We start from the raw sequence: 19131 nt of genomic DNA, 5'->3' as shown, positions 1-19131 counted from the left end.
TCCATTAGATTGAAAGCAGGGGAATGATTGATTTGTAGGAATACATCCAGTAGTTTGTAAAGGTATCACAAGGGCCCTTCCACACAGCCATATAACTCAGAATATCAAGGCAGGAAAGCCCACAATATCTGGGACAAATAATAATAAATGCAGTTAAAAAGTTTATGAGTGCAGAGCACTTCTAAAGGTAGAAGAAGAGGGAAGAAAAATAAAATAAAAATGACTTCTGATCTTTTTCAGCACTTATATAAGCATATGACTCATACTTCTGTCATCAAAATTTCCATGTAATCCCTGCTTCCAATAAGTTGCTCTTTATAAACCAAGATTTGCCAGACTGCTCTTATGGTGGTGGCAATGGGATAGGGCTGTGGCAGTTGCTCTTATAAGGAGCCGTGGTGGCGCAATGGATTAAACCTTTTTGCCGGCTGAACTGTTGACCTGAAGGTTGGGTTGCTGACCTGAAGGTTGACGGTTCGAATTCCCGAGATGGGGTGAGCTCCCGTCTGTCAGCTCTAGCTTGCGGAGACATGGGAGAAGCCTCCTAGCTAACACATCTGGGAATCCCCTGGGCAACGTCTCTGTAAACGGCCAATTCTTTCACACTAGATGTCACTTGCAGTATGTTCTCAAGTTGCTTCTGACACGATAAAAAAGTTAATCTTATGGCAGCAAACTCAGTAGGTTTGGGCTTAATAGAGAGCTACAGATCTCACCTTGCACTAAGCTCAGACCCACCAAGGCCACTGCCACTGCCCTAGGGCCATGTTTCCCGCTTCTGTATTATATGATGATGTGCCACTTTCCCAGTTAGTACGAAGCATTCATTTATTGGTACAATCCATTATCAGTACAGACCATTAGAATAAGTAGATTCTAATTGTATTTCCCATACTCCATTATTATATTTGCATTTCTTGATCATTATGGAAGTATCATGTAATGACGGCACAGATCTCAAGCTAAATTATGAAGCTAAAATCCTTCTAGTCCTTTGGGAAACATTGAAGTGCAAAATACAATTGTGACAGTTTTAATATCTTGGTAAGCAGGAAGTCCATAAAGCCTTGGAACAGTCATCTGAGAAATGTACAGCATTTCTTGCAGAAGCAATATAAAATGGAGAATAATCCCCTCCATCTTTAATACAAGACTCCCCTGGAAGTAATCACGGTTATCAGCAGCGAACTAGAACAGTGCACCTTCGCAAAAAGGGTAATTTAGATATTTAAATGTTTTATATTGTTTTATTCTGTTTTAGTCTGGGAGCAAGTTCTGGAGGTGAAGGAATTGGTAAATCAGAATTGGAACCTGTGAAAAAGAGTGATTGTCATGACCAAAACAAAACAAAGCTCTTTGGCTAATATCATGAAATCTCCCTCTCTGACTTATTACAAGACCCAGGGAACAGTGTGATGTATGAGGATTGAATGAAAAGTAATGCCTCCGCCTTCGTAACTCCTCAACAGATGGCAGTCCTGGTATGCGGCAGGTACTGACTTATTCAGTAGACTCTCCTCTACAGTTCCATTTGGCGGGAAGCCTTAGCATTGAACGGTTGTGTTGTTAAAGTGCAAAGTATGGAACCCTGCGCAGAAGGTGGGTCAATGCAACTAGTGGTAGTTAAAGAGCACATTCTAAGGATTATTTCTGCGTTTGATTTATTAAAATATTCCCATCCAAACCCAAGCAACGAAGGTGGAGGCAATACTTTTCATTCAACCATCATAATTATTAAAATGATTGAGACATGAATCTGAAATAATGCAACACAAAAAAAAGTTTAGTTCTCCCTCCCGCTCTTTTCCAGGCTGGCTGGGCAATTCTAGAAGATGAAATCCAAACATAACTTTTCCAAGCTCTGAATGGATTAATATGTCCAAAATTCGACCCCTCAAATTTGGTGAACAACCTTATTTCTTATATCTATTTTAGTTTCCAGTTTATACATTAAAAAGTGTCTGGCTCTTCTCCAGTCCTGTTTCCCACCTGCAAAGAAAAGTGGAACTGGGTTGCTGTGAGTTTTCCAGGCTGTATGGCCATGTTCCAGAAGCATTCTCTCCTGATGTTTCGCCTTCATCTATGGTCTAAAAAGGTGTAAATTTTTCTCAGGACAGGTGCTTTTGAGTAACAGCGGTATTTTATATTTTCTGAAAGTGGAAACAAAACTAGTTTGAGTTTTTTATAAGTTATTTTTCCCATTAAATCTTAAATTTCCCACAGTCCCAGCCATTCCCATTTTTGAATGATACGTGTAATATTGTGTAATGTGTATACGAAGCAAGCTGCAAGTCTTACAGATGTGTGAACCTTTGAAACAGGTGCACTGTGTCTTGAATTAAGTCTTGGAAAGTGTGAAATGGATCATTTCAGTTCTAATCTCAAGAGATTCTTTTTAGTCCATAATAGTAAGAGAGGTAACACAAAGTCGTTTTTCTGTAGCAGAATGTGAGCTGCTTGTCACCTAGAGAAGAATCAGATATTTGCAAAATGTGTGATTAATGCCACCTTTCAGTACAAATACTGTCCCACGTACATTCCTGCATGCATGCACACTTTATGGCTTTTGCTTACAACACTTATTTAATAATCATTCAGTTCAGTGCCAGCCTCTGCACCTCAGCTTAATATGATTCTTACCGAAGCACACGTCTCAAAAGATGTGTAGTGGAAATGACACATTTCTAAAGAGCAAACAAACAGTCGCTTGTAATCTTTAGTACTATTCTCCTTTGACATTTGTTAGCTGGAAACTTAATTTACAACAGGGTTCCAGCAGGAACTAGGGAACAGCTAATTTTAACATGTATTAGAATTACAATGCTTTGGAAAAATGAGCCAAATGTAAATGCCAAATGCACTGTTGCATAGAGGAGGAGAGAGAGCTGTTTCTAGATCCAAATGCTAATGTTTCGTCCTTCCACCCACACCTCATTATATGGAGCTAAGTGCCCATAGTATCTAGTGATATTTCTGAGCTGAAGCCTTTATTTCTTCTTTTGGGAAACTGTTTTAGATTTCTTGTCTTTAGTAACTGCCTTAGTTTCATGGTTGGTGAATAATCAGAGCTCCTGTTTTCAGGGGAAAGGCAATTCAAATTTCATTAGAATCTTAATGTGTTTGTCTGAAGTTAATTCTGGCTTGGGTCATGTTTTGTATCTGATCTGTTTGTTTTTGTTTTTCAAAAATCTGATTTAAAATTTATGTGGGGGTTAGTATAAGTTCATAAAAGGCTATAACACGGTGTTTCAGATTGCAGTAGAGAATTTTGCTTAGTTTCCAAAGAGATCCTGATTATGTTCGACTTGAATACCATATACTGGTAGATCAGCTTAGTTTTTATATATTTATGTCCTGCTTTTTTCCATCATGGGTTAAGCTGAGGTGCATCCCAAGTATGTGGTAGTCTCTCATTCAGGCAGTGGTAAGAATTTTCTGCAGCTTTCTGATTCCTAGTTCAACATGCATTTTGAGAGAAGCAGAGGAACTCCCGTCTGTTTCTTTTACTCTCTTCTCTCTCTCTCTCTCTCTCTCTCTCTCTCTCTCTCTCTCTCTCTCTCTATATATATATATATATATATATATATATATATATATATATGGATTGAATGAAAAGTAATGCCTCCACCTTCGTAACTCCTCAACAGATGGCAGTACTGATATGCGGCAGGTACTGACTTATTCAGTAGATTCTCCTCTACAGTTCCATTTGGCGGGAAGCCTTAGCATTGAACTATTGTGTTGTTAAAGTGCAAAGTATGGAACCCTGCACAGACAGTGGGTCAATGCGACTTAAGCAACGTGCAGTCATTGAATTCTTGACAGCAGAAGGTGACACCCCAAAGGAGATTCATCCGAGAATGCAAGCTGTTTAGGTGATTGTGTTGATGTGAGTACTGTGCATCGTTGGGCGAGTAAATTTAAAGATGTTGAGGTGGGAACATCTGACTTGCGTGACAAACAAAGAGTTGGGTGTCCTGTGACACCAACCACCGAGTTTCACAAGCCAAGGGTTGACAGATTAATTCAGCATGATTGTTGTATCACTCAGAAATTTCAAGCAATATCAGCATTTCACAAGAACGTGTGGGTCACATTATTGCTTTGCTTGGCTGTCGGAAGATCTGTGCACGATGAGTACTGTGAAACGCTGGTTGCGGAAACAGAGTGTCGACTTCTTCCGTGCCGGCTTCAGAAAACTTGTTCATCATTGGCAGAAATGTACCCAATTGTCTGGCGATTATGTGGAAAAGTGAATAGTGGTGGTTAAAGAGCACATTCTAAGGATTATTTCTGCATTTGATTTATTAAAATATTCCCATCCAAACCGAAGTAATGAAGGTGGAGGCATTACTTTTCATTCAACCCTCGTAGTAGTTTCTTCAAACAAACATTATACAAGAATTGGCATCCCTGTGTTTTCTTTGACTCTGTTTTGACTCCCAAGATGGATTATACAGATGCATCAAAGCCTTTGGTTATTCTTCTCATCTTTGTGCAGAAGTGAAATTGATGGCTGCTGCTCAGTCTAGGTTCAGCTCTGAGAACCCACAGAAAGAATTAAGCACCCCAGATGTTAGGATTTGGATCCATCCATTGCTTGTGCATGGCTGCTACATAACCAGTATTATCCATTGTTTTATAAGCTCTCTACTTCCAAACTTAGTTTGTGCTGCTTTTATTGTTTTTCTGAAGCATGAGAGACAAGCTTTACACTGGCTGATCCCTTGAGGACCAATTTGTGCTCATTATGCCTATTCAGATTTTTGAAGGAAGGCTGTCATTGCCATGTAAGCTCTCCAGACAGCTGTTCTGAGCCTTCAGTTTATTGTACAAGAGTAGAAAAGGCGTAATACGGAAGTCTTGTTGCTTTTCCATGTGAACAAAAGGGAATTAGATCTCTTCCTTCTAAGGAAGAGCTTCAGTTTCTGAAATACTGTATCTTCCCATCGTTGGAACAGAAATACATTAGGGTTGTTGTATGCTTTCCGAGCTGTATGGCCATGTTCTAGAAGTATTCTCTCCTGATATTTCGCCCACATCTATGGCAGGCATCCTCAGAGGTTGTGAGGTATCACACCTCATTTGATGTTGAGTTTGTCAATAACGGGGTGTCTTGAAAGTCCCTCATTCATAGGGTCATCATAAGTTGAAGCCAACTTGATGGCAATAAGCAGCAACAGCCACTGATTGAGTGACACATGAGAAAGTGGCCTGTTGTGTGGTGGAGCATGAAAGAAAAATTGTCCTGGCAGAAATATAATTCAAAACAACCCATTCCAGTTGCTTCTGATGAACCAAAAAGAGGTCAATACAGGTGTAAACAGAGATGCAAGCCTATGTTTTGGAATTTCTACTCACTTTTCCCTTCCTCAGCTTACAGGCTCAACCCTAAATGCCCACATACAAATGAAAAGTCCAACTCCTTTTTTTTTTCTTCTCGTGTCAGGAGCAACTTGAGTCGCTTCTGGAGTGAGAGAATTGGCCGTCTGCAAGGACGTTGCCCAGGGGACGCCCGGATGTTTTTTGATGTTTTTACCATCCTTGTGGGAGGCTTCTCTCATGTCCCCGCATGGAGCTGGAGCTGATAGAGGGAGCTCATCCGCACTCTCCCCAGGTGGGATTCGAACCTGGCAGCCTTCAGGTCAGCAACCCAACCTTCAAGTCACTTAGTCCACTACGCCATCTGGGGGCTCCAGTCCAACTCCTGTTACTTCTTCAGTATATATGCTCACTTTTAGATGCATTGCAATGGCAGCAAAAAGGAATCTTCATGGTTACATCATATGATCTCAGTGCTGTCCCCATGGGTTCAGGGAAGCCCTTTATAATGTTGGGAAACTGGAGGAAGAGGAGGAATAGGCAACTGCAGTAACTGCCATGCCATTGCATCCATATCCCCCATCAACTAATTTTACCACAATGCCCTTGTTGTAACAATGCTTCAAAGTTTAATGGGATATGAAAATGGCCTCTTTCTCAGATACATCACCATACTATTCATCATAGTGCTGGGAGTAGAAGCAGAGGTGGTCCCACCAGTTTGTTTCCCTTCCGACCCAAACTTATTCAGTGCGTGAAGACGGGGACGCTTTGCGAAACCACCTCAGTGTTTCCAATGGCAAGTAAATTAGATTTAATGAAGCTGAAGGCGCTTGGTCATTTGTGTGCCCTCGCTGATTTTGCACCACCCGCAAACGCATAGTTGGCGTATGGGTTCAGCTGTCCCTGAGTAGAAGGCAAAGTATGATCAGACATCAGCCTTCCAGCAGTTGTTTGAGGACTGTCACCTGCTGAGTCCAAGAAACATGTTACAACAATGGAGGGAAATTTAACACCAGAATGACTTCCTACATTCTTAGATTTACTCAATGCCCTGTCAACTTTATTGTCACTCTTGACTTTGGAAATTTTTGCCTTTTCTATTACATTAAAAGCTAGAGCATGTGTAACATCAGAATATTTACCTTCATGATCGACATGAAAAATGAACTCAATTGTATTTTTCATTTGATCCATGCAAGAATTTGTTTACTTTGCTTTCGAATGGGGTTCAGTCTCTCTCCCTCTTCCTCCCCTTAACCTTGCTTTGATTTGAAAATAGCTACTTCATAGCCAGGATGTGCAATCTGCATTCCTCCTTCTTACAAACAATCCTAATGAGGCTCCTGAAAAAGCCGTTGTGTAACACATTGCCACACATTGCAAGGCTACAATGGAGCTACACATTACAGTACTGAACTGTGTAGCTTTATACTTTTATTCCCGACCATGGCCAGATAAAACCACACATCCTAATTGCTTTACAGTCCTAAGGTGAACTCTCTAAACATCCTATTTTGTAACAGTGGCTGTACTGTAAGAGTAATTACCGTGATTACCCAAATAGAGCTCTTTTCTTGCAAAGCATGCACTGAGTATCGGGTCACTTGGATTTCATGTGTTGTGTTCCTCACTCTTTTAGCACTTTCATTTTCAAAATTAGATGAAGTACTGGTTCTCTATTTATTTCATGCTGGGTTTAGATGCAGTGCACACATTTGTATTGATGTCCAGCACGGTTGTTGGATTTGAGGACAGAATCACAAGGGGCAAGGCCAAGTGGACGTTCCCCCTTGCACAGTCTAAATAGATTGCAAGGTAGGAGTGCTGGAGTTTAGGCAGGTCGTGCCCCATATGCTCACTGTGGGATAATGCTTTATGGCAGCTATTGGGGGGCTTGATCAGCATCATAGTGTGTTGTGATTTTTTAAACTATTTTTGTTCAGAATAAAAAACAGTAAAATTAAAATACAAAAAGCAGAGTTTTATAATATATATTGCTAAAACAATAAAGTTATCTAACTAGCTACTACAATCTATTATGGAAACAAAACAAGGACAAACACACTGATAACATGCTTACCTACATTGATATTGATACTCAAACTATAATAACCCACAAACACAAAGTCAGTTCTACGAAGCTTACTATCTGTTTATTTTTCTTCCTTATTATTCTACACCCTTTAGATAATACTGTATATAACTGCACTTCTACTTTTGGTAGCACTCATCTAATTCTTAAATCCTACAGTTGGCATTTCCCACCACTGTTGTTGTAAAAAAGTGATTATTGGAAAATAACTGCACCCTGTCTCTGGGCACATATCCTTTTGGCAAATGTGAATCTCCATGAATATGTGGAGACCACCTATTGAAAACCACTAGTCAAGTAAAGCATGACCTTGTTAGAAGTCAACTCTTTGAACAGGTAATATTCACAAGCATTCACATAATGGTACACAGGTAATTCACGGACTGTGGTGCAGCTGGTAGTAGCCAGCTGCATTAAATCACTACTGACTTGAGAGGTCATGAGTTCAAAGCCTGGGTTGGATTGAGTGCCCGACCATTAAATAACCCCAACTTGTTATTTAGCTAAATAACCCTAAAGACAGTTGCATCTGTCAAGTAGAAAATTTAGGGACCGCTTATGCGGGGAGGCTAATTTAACTGATTTACATCACCATAAAAATGTCCAGCAGCCTGCGTGCTGGAAGATGAGGAAGTATTCCATCAAGGACTTGGTGTCACAGTGGATGATGAAACAGCAGCTCCCCCTGTGGCCGGAATCGAGCATACCCTCATGAAGCCAGAAGCTGGAGAATGTTAAATAGTCTCTGTCTGTGTGTGTCTTATGTCTAATGGTATTGAATGTTTGCCATGTATATGTACATTGTGATCCACTCTGAGTCCCCTTCGAGGTGAGAAGGGCGGAATATAAATACTGTAATTTATTTAATTAATTAATTAAACTGAAGAACCATGTCTTTAAACTGCCAAGGATAAAGACATGCCACTACAAAAATATATTTGGTTATCAGAGTTTTAAAGATGTTTCTTTGCAGATGCAGTTGCCCAAAAGATATACACTCCCTTGAAACCTCTTAGTTTAAAATATGCATCCAGAGATTTAAAAAAAAAAGTCTTCTTTGAAAAATAACATATCTTGTTTAGTCATAAACATCTTACAGGCATATTTCTTATTGAAGTTCAGTTATAGATAGGATGTAGTTCTCTGTTTGTTGAGTACACAGGATATCACTCTTAATCAATAGTCCATAGTCTTTAAGTATAATTGTACTCACTGAAGTCTAAAAGCATACTTTTATATTGAAGTCCAGATAGATACACTTGCTTTCATTGAAGACCAAACACATACATGCATCTACCTCCACTGAGATCTGATGCAAACACTGAATACAAAATGGATTCCTGAGTCTGAACATGCTCAGTACAGCCACATGTCTGCAACCCCTCCGACACCAAAGAGGTCAGTCAAACTGGCAAGTCAACATATAGAATACAGGTCAGCAAATATATACATTAACATCATACTGTAGTAATCTTCCAAATTTCCTTTCTAGTTGGTCATCCAGTATTCCCACCAAATCAAACTCTGATTTTGACATTTAACTATTTCTTCCAGCGTCTTATGCATCTGAGTCCAATATTTCTGGGTGTTTCTGCAAGACCACCACATATGATCAGATGTCCCAACATTGTGCTACACAGTGTGTGGACATTTAATAAACACTTCCTCAGGATGATAGTTTTCAGAGCCAGAAAACTCATTGGCCGTCACACCAGCTGACACTCTCAGCATGCAAATGAGAGAAGAGTATCTTTCCACACTGGGACTGTGACCGAGACCAGCATTCCCCAGTGGACTCTGCCCGCCTTATGTCTTGGTGACAATGATACATACAGCATCATTTACCTATGAGGAATTAAATTGCGATCACAAGCCCCAGTGGAGGAATTAAGAACAGTGAAATGAGGGACAAACAGGCTAGAACTGACATAGCCATCTTTCTTTTCCCAATGCTATTTTTCCCTGCTCCGCTCTGGAGTGCAGTTACTTTCTAGTCATCTTTTACACCTTGCATGCTATTGGTTGTAGCTTAGGTGATGGGTTGGCCAACAGACGGGTTTGTTGACTGTTAATTGTATCATTATGAAACCAAATAAAAATTCTTTGCGGGAAAGGGAGGACTGAGGGGGCAAAGAAGCAGCACTATTGTTCTGGGTAAGCTAACCATGTCTAGTTGTTTTTCTGGACTATTGGCTGCCTTTGTTTCTACGGCTTCTTTGGACAAGTAGGGTATAGTTAGGAGACTGACAAAAGTGTCGGATAGGAAGAACACAAAGCTATACTCATCATACAAGAGTTAGGAAGTTAGCAAGGAAGGAAGGAAATTAAGTGAAGGACTCTGCATCTTCTAACTATCCACTGAGGTAGAGAGAGAAGTCATATGCCTACTATGCTACAAGATGTTGGGTCTCTGCACTACGGGCAAGAGAAGAAATTTACCAGGGCATATTATGCTTGATAATGCCAATACCCATCAATATGTGCATGAGAACAATGCACCCTCTTTGGTTTTTGCAGTTGGTGAGGGCAAAGAGTAACTTTTGTATACACTGAGTGTTGGAGGAAATGATATGGTCCAGAAATTGATCCTGGGCTTTTTCCGCAGACGACTGAGCCAGAGGCCAACGGCTGAAGAATTGGAGCAGAGGAACATTCTTAAACGTGAGTAGCTTATATGCTTGAATTCGAAGATTTTGGGAGAGGGGGCAAGAGAGACGGGAAGAAAACTCCTGTCAAAAAGTTATCCATGAATCCTTGTTTGGACCAGGGCCCTTCTTTGCCTCCAGAGCTCTTCCACGTTTTACCTCTTTCCAATGTAGTTATTGTCCAAAGCAGTTTTCCTGAAAATTCATTTTATAGTTGCAAAACAATTATTGGCATTTTTAATTTGGTGTTAAGGTGAGAATATATTTGAGTTTAGGTTGCATTTGTTCAGCACAAACCATGTTTGTCTGCCCAGAAGCAAGTTCCATAAAATACATGACTGACTTCTAGGGAAATACGCACGCACAGGATTTTGCAACTTTGGCAAGACATTTAAGTTGCAGATTTATTTATTTATTATTTGCAACATTTATATCCCGCCCTTCTCACCCTGGAGGGGAGTCAGGGCAGCTTACAAATTATATGTACATACAATAAATTATATTATCAGCATAGCACAATATAAGCATTATATATTACTATATTGTACTATACCACTATACTGCTATATTATTAGTAATATTACATGTAATATATAATATACAATTATAATAGTGCATTATTATTATTATTATTATTATTATTATTATTATTATTATGTTGTATTACATTATAATATCATTATCAAAGGAATAATTATTATCCAGTAGCTTCCAAAGGAACTAGTTCCTTCTAGCAATTCTGTGTTCCTGAAGGATAATATTTAAAAAAGAAACTTATGGGAAAAGACAAATGATTTATAGCACAGTAGGGCATTTGCACCACAACCTGAATTATGCTGTATTACATCCTATCAGAATGAGGGGGGGGGGGAATCTACACATATATTTATATATCTGAAAATGCTTTATATTTTTTAGCTGTGAATAATTAAATGGGGAAATAAAGTTTAAATAAAACTGTATTGCTATAGGACATTGTTCATATGCATATACAGTAGAATCTCGCTTATCCAACATAAATGGGCCGGCAGAACATTGGATAAGTGAAATGTTGGATAATACAGAGGGATTAAGGAAAAGCCTGTTAAACAACAAATTATGTTATGATTTTACAAATTGAGCACCAAAACATGTTTTACAAAAAATTGAGAGAAAAAGCAGTTCAATACACAGTAACGTTATGTAGTTACTCTGTTTACGAATTTAGCACCAAAACATTGCAATGTATTGAAAATATTGCCTACAAAAAATTTACTACTAAAAGGCAGACTGGGTTGGATAATACAGAATGTTGGATAAGCAAAGGTTGGATAAGCGAGACTCTACTGTATAACAGAAAATAAATTCCAATGAAATAAGCAGGTCTTATGTCAGATTGAATGGATCTAATATCAGAGTTCTTTTCACTAGTTTTTTTAAAGAAAGAATGTATTCAGACATGTATGATTTTAATACTGTGGAACTGAGTCCTAGTTTGGTTTGCAGAGCAATATATTATAACTAAAATGCTTCTAAATTTGCATTTTGTAATGAAGTCCTTCAAGCAATGTGCATATATTAGCAGGAAGTGCATCCAGGAATTAAGTATATTAGGAATTACTATATTAGGATAACAGCTTATGAAAATGCTTGTATTGATGGGGATGCACAAAAATGGATACAAACGCCTTTTCAAAAACATCTTCAAAGTTTGGAAGTAACTGAGTGTAAGAGTGGAAAAAGTAGAAACTGGCTGAAATTCAACTATCACAAAACTTTCTTCCCACAGACATTTCTTGTCTGAAAAAGTAACATTATCATCATTGTAAAATATGGGCAATGATAATGATGTGCATTTAATCTGATGAATTTGCAAGGCTTTTAAAGCCCAAGAGATACATGTTTGTAAAGATATGTATAATGTGAATATATTTCTCAACTAGCTGCAGGTGGGTGCAATTGGACCTAATTATTACCCATCTTTACAGCTGTGATAGTTTTTGCAAGTAAAAGCCATCCCTTCATATGTTTTCGTTGCTCAGTATGTCTGGAACAGTTTGTAACTCTGGGATGACTCCATGAGTGATGTTTATAATTACATGATGTAGGTACTATAGATCACTGCTTCTTAAACTGTGGGTCCTGACCCCAAATGAGGTCCCTTTAGCTCAATGTTGGCAATTTGGCAACAGTCAAAGTTTTCTGAACATCAACTGGTGACTGTTTTAGACATTTATATGAATCTGTTGTGCAGTGTTTACAGTGAACTCTGCTCCAGCTAAACCTCATAGAAAGGAAAATCACCCTGTTCAGCAAGACTTGCAAAAACTGATTTGTTATCAGAAAATGTTTGATTTTTATACCTATTTTCTATACCTATATACCCAAACATTTCTTGGGACAAAGTGTTCCCAAGTGGAAAAGTTTTAAAAGTCCTGCTATAGATGATGTGAATTGAGAATCATATTCTAGAAAGCTAAAATCAAATGCATTTAATGGGATCTAATGTATCTAATGTATAAGTATACATGTGTGGTCTATTGCCACAGAAAGTATTCTGGATAAAGTGTCCCCAGGAGCCATTACAGAAACAGTTCCATAAAAATAGAATTTTGTACCAGGCTGAACCAGAGCTGCCTGCCTAGATGATATTTTCTCAGTTAAGGCTAGCGATGGTATCAGTCCTTCCCTTTCCTGAAGCTGATAGACCCTGAAGCATCGTGGTAATGGCTGAAAAAGCTCTGGCTCCTTGCCTAATTGCTGGTGTAAACTGAGTCATGTTACATGATCACATTCACACTGACACTTTGCCAAAGCAAAAAGGGTTTGGACATTTTGTGAGGTGTGCACACACACACACACAAATGTGTTGGCAAAGAGGCAACAAGCCTTCACCGTTCTCGGGGATCCCCAGAGGGAAGACTTAAGGCTTTCAAGAAGCCCAAATTCAAACACTTGCTGAAAGATGTGTATTCTATTTGTCCAACCAGTCTAGAATTCTGTCACTCTTTTCTAGCCCGGAATGAGCAAGAGGAGCAGGAAGAAAAACGGGAAATAAAGAGAAGATTAACACGCAAGGTGAGAAGACATAGCATTTTCTAATATATTTGCTTGGCAACCCCCTAGCTCTGGAACTCCCTCCCTAGAGAGAGTAGATTAGCACCCACCCTGGCCACCATCCGGAAAGATCTGAAAACGTGGTTGTTTCAATGTGCCTTTCACTAATTGGTTTAACATTTTAACTTGGCTTTTCTAGCCCTACTTAATGTCTAGCCTTTGCACTTAATCACCAGCCACGTCCCTGGAGTGTATTGCATAAGCCCTGGCCTGACCATACCTACTGGTCTCGGCTACTGGTATCAGTTGTTGTTGAGTTTATGTTTTATGTTTTACATGTTTTAAGTGGTGATGCTTTGTAATGTAAATATATTTTATGGTAATGTATTTTAATTTTTGTTCCACTGGGTTTGGTCCCCATGTAAGATGCCCCAAGTCCCGTCGGGGAGATGGGACGGGATATAAGAAGAAAGTTGCTGTTGTTGTTGTTGTTGGCTATGGCTAGTATCAAATAGGGTAGGTCTCAAACTTGGGATATTCCCAAGGTAACATTTTCCAATTCATGTTTTATAGATTCATGCACAGAAATGGCCAGAAGAGATGTGTTTTAATATGAGTTGAGCATCTCTTACTTGAAATGCATGGGACCAGTAGTGTTTTTGGATTTTGAGATTTAAAAAAAAAATGTTTATTTTTTATTTTGCATTTGTGTATACTTGCATAATGAGATATCTCAGTGGTGGGACCCAAGTCTGAACACTACTATCATTTATGTTTCATATACACTTCATACACATAATCTGAAGGTAATTTTACGAAGCATTTTAAATAATTCTTTTGTTTTACTGACATGTTTCCAATCAGATAACAAGAGCTAGGAGAAAATGTTCCTAAATTAGGCATTCTAGTTTCTTCTGCTGCTTTATTCTTTTTTTTAAATGTACTATTCCAGTGGGCCAGAATTCTTGGATACAAATGAGACATTAATCCTCTTCTCCTGGTAATGTTGGTCTCAGTGGTTATTCAGTATTAGTAGGCCAGCAGATCCAGAATAATCTCTGATGTTAACATTTAATAAAGGAGAATTTTCAATTATAAAGGTCAGAACTCAGCCATTGGGAGAAAGCAAGGAAAATGTAAAAAAAAATGTGTCTAACAATTCTGGGCAGCCTTTTTCATGTTTGATTAGGCAACATACTGGGTTAGCGATTAATAGGCATGAACCTGGCATAGATGGTATTAGGAAACCAACCATTCCTATATCTCCAACTGGACCAACATACTCCTTGCTACATCTTCTTCAGCCAGCCATTCATGCACTTCAATGCACATTCAGGGATGCACAGTGTTTTGAAAAACTTCAGATAATTTGCATGTTGAATAAATGAAACATTTATAATAGTAGTAATAATAAAACTTTATTTGTATTCCTCCCTCTCCCCCCAAAGGGAATCAGGGCGGATTACAACAAAAGATGGAAAACATTCAATGCCAGTTCCAATAACAATATAAAACAATCAATTAATCCACATCTAACATTGGAGCCCCTGGTGGCGCAGCGGATTAACTGCTGAGCTGCTGAACTTGCTGACCGAAAGGTTGGCGGTGTGAATCCAGGGAACGGGGTGAGCTCCTGCTGTTAGCCCCAGCTTCTGCCAACCTAGTAGTTCGAAAACATGTAAATGTGAGTAGATCAATTAGGTAATGGTGGTGTCTTATTTTTGGGGAAACAGGGTAAGGCGTGGTTACTGACAGCAAGACTCTGTACTTAAAATAATAATAATAATAATAATAATAATAATAATAATAATAATAATAATAATAATTTTATTTCTATTTCGCCCTATCTCTCCAAAGGGACGGATTCCAACAAACAATGGCATGCATTCAATGCCTTCATAAAACAGATAGAGATTGGCATAAAATCCCACATATGAAAACAGTGTTAAAAACCTAACATCAAATTAAACCTAATATCAGTGAATTGAACATAACATCGATAAATTGAACCAATATAGTCAAAATCAGACAAGAATTATATAGTGACGTAAAATCTAAATAAATGTTCACAATAAGTTACAAAAGCCAATTGAAGTTCAACACAGTTGTGTGGATTGGATTATGTAGCCTATAGTGGTAAATTGGGCTGACATAGACGAACAGAGTCCAGATATAGTATAGTTCTCAATCAGGATCCAGAAGTGATCTCTCATTAATTAATATACTAATATTTTAATGACACCCTTCTGCCTCACCCCACACTGGAATATGACCCTCAAGAACTTCTCTGAGATTGAATTTAGGACGGAGACTGAAAGAGGATACCCACTATAGGTATAAAAACAATTCAGTCTTAAGCACTCTCCTCTGTTGATGGACAGTGACAGCAAGACAACCTGCGACCAGGCTAAGAAGAGCAGCCCAGCACTGGAGAGAAACCCAATATTGTCTCCCTAAACGCATGTTCCTTACTTGTTTTTCAAAAGATTCAGTCTTATCAACATTTGCACAGCCATGATATAAGAGTCTGAATTTTCTAGTTAGTTCCAATTAGAGTGGAGCTGTTATCTCAGTTGGATTTGTCTCTGTAGACTCACAAATCAACAAATGATTCAATGGATCCATTCTGGTCCTTTCTTTTTGTCACTGACCAGTAGATTTTCAGTGACTTCACTGATTGAATATTTGGAGTTTTTTATATGTATGATGGAGATTCTTGCTTTCTTGAGGCTTGATGACCTCAACTTCGAATCATCTCACCTTGATGACCTCGACTTCAAATCAGCCAAACAGTGTGCACAGATACATTTCTGCTACAAAAGATTCTGGGACAATTGGTCCAAGGAGGAATCACCACCAGCAAATTCTGCTTTATAAATAGGACATATAGTATACCCTTCAGGCAATCACAGCTCTGAAGAATAAAACGCTGTTCAGCATTCCTAGCTATTCTACGAGTATATCAGAATATCTACGAGTATATCAGAATATCGCTTCTGTTTCATTCTATGAAACAGAATTTGCTGGCAACAGTGAAAACTAGTTTCTTTTATATTGCTGCTTTCTAAGTCTGTATACAACGTACAAGCTTTTCTACTTTGATCACTTGTCGTCAAAGATATAAATAGAACATAATGTTTCTGAATTCCATTCTACATTTAAATAGTATCCAGAAATCTCTGACAAATAGTCAAAAGCTTTGAACTCAGTGATAACACAGATACTTCATCCTTTATTTATAATATGGATGTAGAGGGAGATCTGTTAACAATGCAAAGAATGGAGGAGAAATTTTACCTTTGAATTCTCTTTTGTTCCATCTTTGATATTTAATGTAAGGCGTTAGGGAATTTGTTGCTTACTTAGTTTAGGTTTGCACAGAAAATGATAATTACATTGAGGTACTGTGGTGGCAGCAGCAAAGACAAAATATATTCTTGGTTATACAGTGAAGTCTGCTCTTCGAACAGAGCTAGCACTGCATACAGTGGATCACTATAGTACATGTATAAAGCCACAGCAGAGGGCACATTTCTATGTGCGCAGTTGGAGAGATTGTTAGTTTCTTCCACCTCCATATAAACATATAGAGTACAGTAGTTCTGAGCCTACTCAGCATGCCTTTTTATCACAACTGAGAACTCATATTCCGCAGCAGCTTGTTATAGGAAATGCAATCAAGTAAAGATTCATTATTTAATAATAATAATAATAACAACAACAACAACAACAACAACACGCAAAGATACTGTGGGACTTTCGAATCCAGACTGACAAGTTCTGGAACACAACACACCAGACATCACAGCTGTAGAAAAGAAAAAGGTTTGGATCATTGACGTTGCCATCCCAGGTGACAGTCGCATTGACGAAAAACAACAGGAAAAACTCAGCCGCTATCAGGACCTCAAGATTGAACTTCAAAGACTCTGGCAGAAACCAGTGCAGGTGGTCCCGGTGGTGATGGGTATACTGGGTGCCGTGCCAAAAGATCTCAGCCAGCATTTGGAAACAACAGACATTGACAAAATTATGATCTGCCAACTGCAAAAGGCCACCCTGCTGGGATCTGCACGCATCATCCGAAAATACATCACACAGTCCTAGACACTTGGGAAGTGTTCGACTTGTGATTTTGTGATATGAAATAATAATAATAATAATAATAATAACAACAACAACAATAACAACAACAACTTTATTTTTTTATCCTGCCCCATCTCTCCGAGGGGACTCGGGGCAGCTCACATGGGGACCAAGCCCAACAACATACAATAAAATACAACAATACAAAATACATAACAATCACAACAAATTAATATATCAAACTCTACAACACAGCTTCACAGAATAAAAGCATGGCCAGTGAACAGAGGCGATATCATGGCACTTCAGTCCTCAGTCTTGGAGGAGAAGAATAAAATTATACAGTAATTGTGCAATGTGTATTAGGAGAACTAATCGCAAACGTCCGTGATAAGGTGTAGAAGACTAGAATGTAGGGACAGGTAGGGACTCAATCAACTGCTCATCTCAGTCGGAGTGGCTTGAAAAAACCAGGTTTTCAAAGCTTTTCTGAATTTCTCCCGAGGCTTGAGTGTAGACTCATATAATTCAAGTCAATGTGGTTTTATATGAGTCTTCATTGACCATTATAATGCTGTTCAAACTGGATTATATGGCAGTATAAATGGGTCCATAGCCCTCTAGTGCAACTGGTGTGCCTGGGCTAGAAGTAGTTCACTACAGTAGGTTTCGCTTTACAGTTTTTTGTATCCATGCAGAGTCCTGTAACATATACCCTGCAAATATGGGGGTTGTACTATATCCTATCATGATTATTGGCCAGGAAATTGTGGTCCAACAGAAATGAATTTTGCATTTAGACTTGGGTCCCATCTACAAGATATTTCGTTATATGCACATTTTACAAAATCCAAAGCATTTCTGATTCCAAGAATTTTGGATAAAGGATAAACAGTCTGTATTTTATTTTTAAATGCTACAAATGTTTGAATGTTTGTTTAATTGTTTTCAAAGTACCGGATCTTGAAATGTTAAAAAAAAAAAAAAAACCAAATTCACTTGGCAATTCTTGTACTCAATTGCTATACTTGCTTATTTACAAGCTGATCCTAACTGATATGTGGTAAAGGGACCCAAGTCCAGTGTCACAGCATTGCCTTTTGGAGTTCTATGAAGAGCATCCTCCAACAAATAGAGCAAAAGTTAGCCTTTATCCAACACTCAACTTGCAACGAATCATATAATATAAACTGACGTACATGTTTCTTGATAAATCTCAGCAGGCTACTACTGTTGAATGAACATTTGTAATTTTTCTGACATCCTTAAACATTGGTGTGCATTCAAAAGAAGGAAATCCACTGCAGTCATATTATGTTCTTTGACAAACATACATAGTCAACTGTGATATACATGAGCTTGAGTCATACTGCATCAACTTGGTATGAGCTTTTCTCAATGTAGTTGACCCACTTTTTTGACAACATTGCTTTAGCAGGAATTATACATTACAATTTTAGAACAACAAAGATGATTCCATGACAAGTGCTCTCTGGTCACTAGGTCACTGACAGTGTGTCTAAATAATCTGATGAAATATAACATAAAATTAAGAGTTTATATGCCTGAGGTCTTCTTTCACCTTGAATGAGAATTCTGAGTAAAATGAGCATTCAAATTGGACTGGAAAAAACAAAATTGAGAAGTTAAAAAGATTTAAGCTTTATTTATTAAGAATAATGGGAGCCCCCATTGGCGCAGCGGATTAAACCACTGAGCTGCTGAACTTGCTGATCGAAAGGTTGGCGGTTCAAATGCAGGGAGTGGGATGAGCTCCCACTGTTAGCCCCAGCTTCTGCCAACCTAGTAGTTCGGAAATGTGCAAAATGTAGTAGATCAATAGATACCGCTCCAGCGGGAAGGTAGTCATGCTGGCCACATGACCTTGGAGGTGTCTACGGACAACTCTGGCTCTTCAGCTTCGAAATGGAGATGAGCACCAACCTC

The 19131-nt window shown here is 38.6% G+C and overlaps 1 protein-coding gene across 6 annotated transcripts in view; it reads left to right on the top strand.

Moving 5' to 3' along the window:
• The window catches only part of phactr1 (phosphatase and actin regulator 1), a 352956-nt gene that overhangs the window by 326978 nt on the left and 6847 nt on the right, over nucleotides 1-19131 (top strand). For all 6 annotated transcript variants that reach the window (XM_008108838.2, XM_008108837.2, XM_008108841.2 and 3 more), the window contains 2 exons: nucleotides 10023-10078; nucleotides 13058-13119. In XM_008108838.2, coding sequence (XP_008107045.1) covers nucleotides 10023-10078; nucleotides 13058-13119 — 118 coding nt within the window. The remainder of the gene's footprint in view (nucleotides 1-10022; nucleotides 10079-13057; nucleotides 13120-19131) is intronic.

Source organism: Anolis carolinensis, chromosome 4 (genome assembly GCF_035594765.1).
Source record: "Anolis carolinensis isolate JA03-04 chromosome 4, rAnoCar3.1.pri, whole genome shotgun sequence".
In the NCBI taxonomy this organism is placed as follows: domain Eukaryota; kingdom Metazoa; phylum Chordata; class Lepidosauria; order Squamata; family Dactyloidae; genus Anolis; species Anolis carolinensis.
Note: the sequence above shows the minus strand (reverse complement) of the source record. Positions and strands in the feature narration are given on the sequence as shown.